Genomic DNA, 4,771 nt, shown 5'->3' on the forward strand with positions numbered 1-4,771 from the left:
GATTTTGGCAATAAATATGGAATTGTATGACTGTGCCGTGTCAAACATAGCCCATAAACAGTGCAGTCTTGTTGAATGTTGAATGGCGGTGAATGTTAATAGGAGCGCTATAGAAGCACTGTACATTTGTGTTGCCATATGGCTGTGCGCCGATTTAAAACAAGCAGTCAAACACAACATGCATCCCTTGCTGCGCACTGATTCATATCAAAACAGAGGATTGTTATGTTGAATGCCTAACGCCATTCTGATGAAGGGAGTGTATATCAAAATCGTTTGAATATGCTGTGTTTGTTTTGTTTTGGGCCGCGAATTTTTATGAGACAGCCGAAAGCGGTGTTTGCAAACCTTTCATGAGCCGAGGAGTGTATTTTGCCAAAATATTTGTGATTTGTTTATAAGGCCGTGAGCATGATTTCAAACGCGTTGTGTTTATTTATTTTTAGAGGCTGAGCGTATGTGAATAGCCCTCTAGTTGCCATCGTGCTCATAGCTCTGATTGCACCTGAGTATAGTTGATGTAAGGTCGAGGAAGTGTGCATAATTTTGGCACAGTACACAGTCAAAGTTTTTTAAAAAAAGATGATATATTGGGTGAGGCCGAGAGCCAAATGTAGGTACATTACACAGTTTTCTCTCTACTCTCTCTACAGCAACAAGGATATCTTCTTGCGAGAACTCATCTCAAATGGCTCTGATGCTTTGGATAAAATCAGATTTATGGCTCTCACAGACAAGAATGTGCTGGGAAAAGATGCAACAACGCCAGCAATATGGCAACCTCTGGCACACAGATCTCTTGAGCACAATCACAGCGGATACACCCTACTGCTGTTTCTCATTATTTTGTGGACCATTCGCCTCTTATTTACTGCGGAAGCAAGCACTATACAATGACATGTCAAGATATGTTTGCTGTGCTGGTTACATGCCCTGCAGTGGTAGTTGTGGTGAAAGTCGGTGTCCTGAGTTTTGTCTGTGCACAGAGGTCTTCTGCTGCTTTGGAAATTCTGTTGCTTCTACTCGGTTCCTTTTGCAAAATGAATTCAATATCCAGACAACTAAATGTGACAATTGCATCATTGGCTTCATGTTTGTTCTCCAACAGTTGGCTTGTATCTTCTCTATTATTGCATGTATTGTTGGCAGTGATGAACTTCAAGCTGCCTCAAATTTGTTAAATTGTTTGTCAGATGGTGTTTACTGCACGGTTTGTGCATGCATGCAAACACAACAGAAAGTTGAACTGGACAAGCGTGATGGCAAGTTTGGACCAATTGAAAGGGTAATGCAAGCACCTGGTATGCAGCAGATGTCTCGCATTGACCAAAATATCCTACCAACTGTTGGATATTCGCCCTATAATCACTTTTCATCAACGCAGATGACTATGCCCTGCGACAATAACTTGGAGCTGAGGGATTCCTTCGAATTGCCCATGGTTTGTTTTTTTATTAGTTTTTATTTTATATTTTATTTACAACTAAACAAAATATATATATATATATATCAAAATAAATAATAAATTAAAAACATTTGTTTTGAATTTGTTATTTAAAAAAAAATAAAAAAATTGTGTGTCGTTTTTACTTTGATATTTGAATAAAAATAAAAAAATATATTTTGTAGTGTTGGTTTCTTATTTAAATAAAAATAAAAAATATTTTGTGTACTATTTTGGATAGTAAAAAAAATCAAAGCCACACAAAATAATTTTTGTTTTTATTTAAAATAAAAAAGTTTTCCTTATTTTTATTTTTAATTTAAAAAAAAAAAAATAATAATAATAATAATAAAAAAAAAAATCACAAAAGTCACACAGATTTGAAAATAAAAAAAAAGGATACTTGGAAACACATTTCGAAAATCGATTGGAGGATTTTTACGACAATAACTTTAATTTGGCATCACATCTTTCTGTTGTATGCTTTACAATGCACTAATATGCAGGACACAACAGATCATTCAAATGACCATCTTTTCGCCAAACACATTTCAGAAGTTATCTGACAGGGAGTATTATTTTTCACGGTTGTTTTTAAGATTGGATTGAAAATTGATATCATGAATTGAGTTACTTTCAACGCTTTGATTTTTCCTAAATCTGTTTTATTTGTTATGAAATTTTTGCGTAAGAATCATGAAGGACCTGCGCAATTCTTCTTGAACAAACTTATGTTTTCTTTCTGCCAAGTTTTTTTCACAGGTTACAGGATAACAAAGTGATCATTCCGGAGATTACATTGTGACGTCCATTAGTCTTCCAAAGACTAAATTCATGACAAATTCTGACGACAAATCCATCTCGACAACCACTACCTTCCATCTCCCTTTCTGAAAAAAATTTTGAATTCCACCACTCGTGCATCCATAAAGTGTGACACTTCCATATCCATTTTTCACAGCAAGAGTTCTTATTCATCCACCATGCATTTTCCTTACATCCATCCATTTTCTTTGTCATTATCATTCCCCTTCATTTCCGCCAATAAAACCCTGCTTGAGTCAAAGTCCTAGAGTCTAAGTATCATTGAAAAAACACCTAGAGGCTTGCATGCCTTAATGGCAAGTACTCTTGCCAATGAACAATGGGAGTACATTAATATCCCTTGTTCGTTGGATCTTGTAGGTGACTCGACTACGACAAATTTTTTCGTACCTACAAAGATGTGTTAGGCATCCTGACTCCCATTGGAATCAATGGTGGGAGCTCTTGTGTTGGCTAGGGGCATTCATTAACGGCCACTAAGTCAACAACTTCTTGCTATGTTCGACATCGACACATTTAATCACATAGTAAGATTTGTGCCATCGAGCGTTGAAGACTTGAAGACCCATATTTTGTAGCAGATGAAGCCAATTTCTTTTCATTGTTTTTCAGTTTGCCATCACTTGAGGACAAGTCAATCAATAAGGCTGGGAGGGACATGTAACTTATATATATTTTGTATACCTTATAGATTTTCAGCCATATTTAGCAGACTCATCAGATTCATCATCCAGCAGCAGATACGACTTTCAGCCATGTTCAGCAGACTCCTCGGATTCATCATCTAGTAGCAGAGGATCCAGCAGCCGATACGACAACACAGACCCATCTTTCATCCACAACTTGAAGAAGAAGCTTCAGATCAGAATTGTGGCAGCTGAACATGCATGATTCATCCACTTCCTTAGGTAAGTAAGGTATGATGTTTTCTAACCTTTAATCTTGAAATTCTTTTTAGATGCTAAAATGATGATATTTGGAAAATATTCCACTATTTCACTATTTCCTTTCTCATTTAAAATTGCCAAAAACCATCAGTTGGGGAGGGGGGAATTTCACACTTCATTCTTTTTCTTCATTCATATTACATCTTAACCCACATAGTCTTCCCACAATAAAAACTACTACAAAATGATGAGCATATGATTGATCTCAACAAAGTAAATAATGATTGTAAACACAAGAACCAATCATTAAAAAGAGATCTCAACAAAGTAAATAATGATTGTAAACACAAGAACCAATCATTAAAAAGAGATCAAAGTAAATAATGATTGTAACACAAGAACCAATCATTAAGAAGAGATCAAAGTAAATAATGATTGTAACACAAGAACCAATCATTAAAATATGTCAATGCTTTGCAAACAAATAAAAGTTATCCAAAGATGTGCAAAGTTAAAAGGAAGTCCATGATTGAAAGATGTTTGTTACACAAGAACCAAACATCTTGTAAAAGGAAGCTCATTTAAGAATCAAATCAAATAAGTCATTGTAGTAGCTTGCATGAGGACATGCAAGAACTTCAGTTGGCGAGTATGTTGGGCTCCAAAAATGGCACTGATTACCATACATTTTTCACTTATGCTTCCATTATTTCGCTCACTATTCATCACCTTGTCACTCCATTTTCCCTACTATTCACCATTAATGGGTCTCATTTATATTTTCCAAATATTGTTTATTTTTAAGCATTTTTGAGAGAAATTCTTGATTAAATATTAGAAAATAATATATTTTACTTTATATATGGAAAGTGGGTTGTTTTGGTGACATGTGTAGGTTCCAAGGAAGCTTCCAAGACACCTTTATGTGGCCTTGAATGATCAAATTCGAATTTGATAAGATAAACCTCATGGAAAAGATCATGGAGAAGATCATGGACCTCATGGAGGAAATCATGGAGGATAGGGTTATGTGTCTAGATGGTTGAGAAATGTATGGAACTAAAAGAGAGATTAGTGGATCATCATTATGAGTTTGTTATCTCCTCTCATTGTATAAATAGGAGTACCTCCTCCATTCCAAAGAGAGGACTCTTAGAGCATTGTATCCAATTGATGATGGAATAGAATAAGGCTTCATTTTTAATATATTTCCATTATGTAGTTTTAGATATAAATTGTGTGAATGTAGGATATGAATTTATGTAGTTTTAGATATAAGTTTTCTTAATGTAGTATATGGAATAATTTGTCTTGTTCTTAAGAGAATTGAGCTCACTCTAAAAGGATGAGAGAAACATGTTATTTCATATTAGATCTTGTTTCATTTCATTGTTTAGATGTTTAAGGATTTGATTGGTGAATGAGTTTTGAATTAAAATCTTATCGGCATGTGAGAGAACAACCAAGGGTCTAAGTTAGACTCTCTCTCTATTTGATTTGCATGATAATTAAAATTCATTCTTTTGTGCTTTTATGTTTCAAGTATCATATGAGGAGATACCAAGAGTCTAAGTTAGGCTCTCTCTCCAATGATTTATATGGTAATTGAAATTCA

The 4,771-nt window shown here is 34.8% G+C and overlaps 1 protein-coding gene across 1 annotated transcript; it reads left to right on the forward strand.

Annotated features, from left to right (window-relative positions):
- The first annotated feature begins 582 nt into the window (after positions 1-582).
- LOC149218341 (uncharacterized) lies at positions 583-2,010 on the forward strand. Its single transcript, XM_089386537.1, has 2 exons — positions 583-1,441; positions 1,951-2,010. Exons 1-2 carry the CDS (start codon positions 689-691, stop codon positions 2,008-2,010), a joined length of 813 nt encoding a protein of 270 aa, XP_089242663.1. The 5' UTR covers positions 583-688.
- Positions 2,011-4,771: the final 2,761 nt, after the last annotated feature.

Source organism: Pinus tabuliformis, chromosome Q, assembly GCF_031772625.1.
Source record: "Pinus tabuliformis cultivar Carrire ecotype Pingquan chromosome Q, CPIR1, whole genome shotgun sequence".
In the NCBI taxonomy this organism is placed as follows: domain Eukaryota; kingdom Viridiplantae; phylum Streptophyta; class Pinopsida; order Pinales; family Pinaceae; genus Pinus; species Pinus tabuliformis.

What these genes read in the sequence shown, in the direction of transcription:
- LOC149218341 (XM_089386537.1), top strand. Translation starts at nt 689, where the DNA reads ATGGCTCTGATGCTTTGGATAAAATCAGATTTATGGCTCTCACAGACA. An exon ending in ATTCCTTCGAATTGCCCATG is followed by an intron (nt 1,442 to 1,950) that starts GTTTGTTTTTTT and finishes ACTAATATGCAG; the next exon opens with GACACAACAGATCATTCAAA.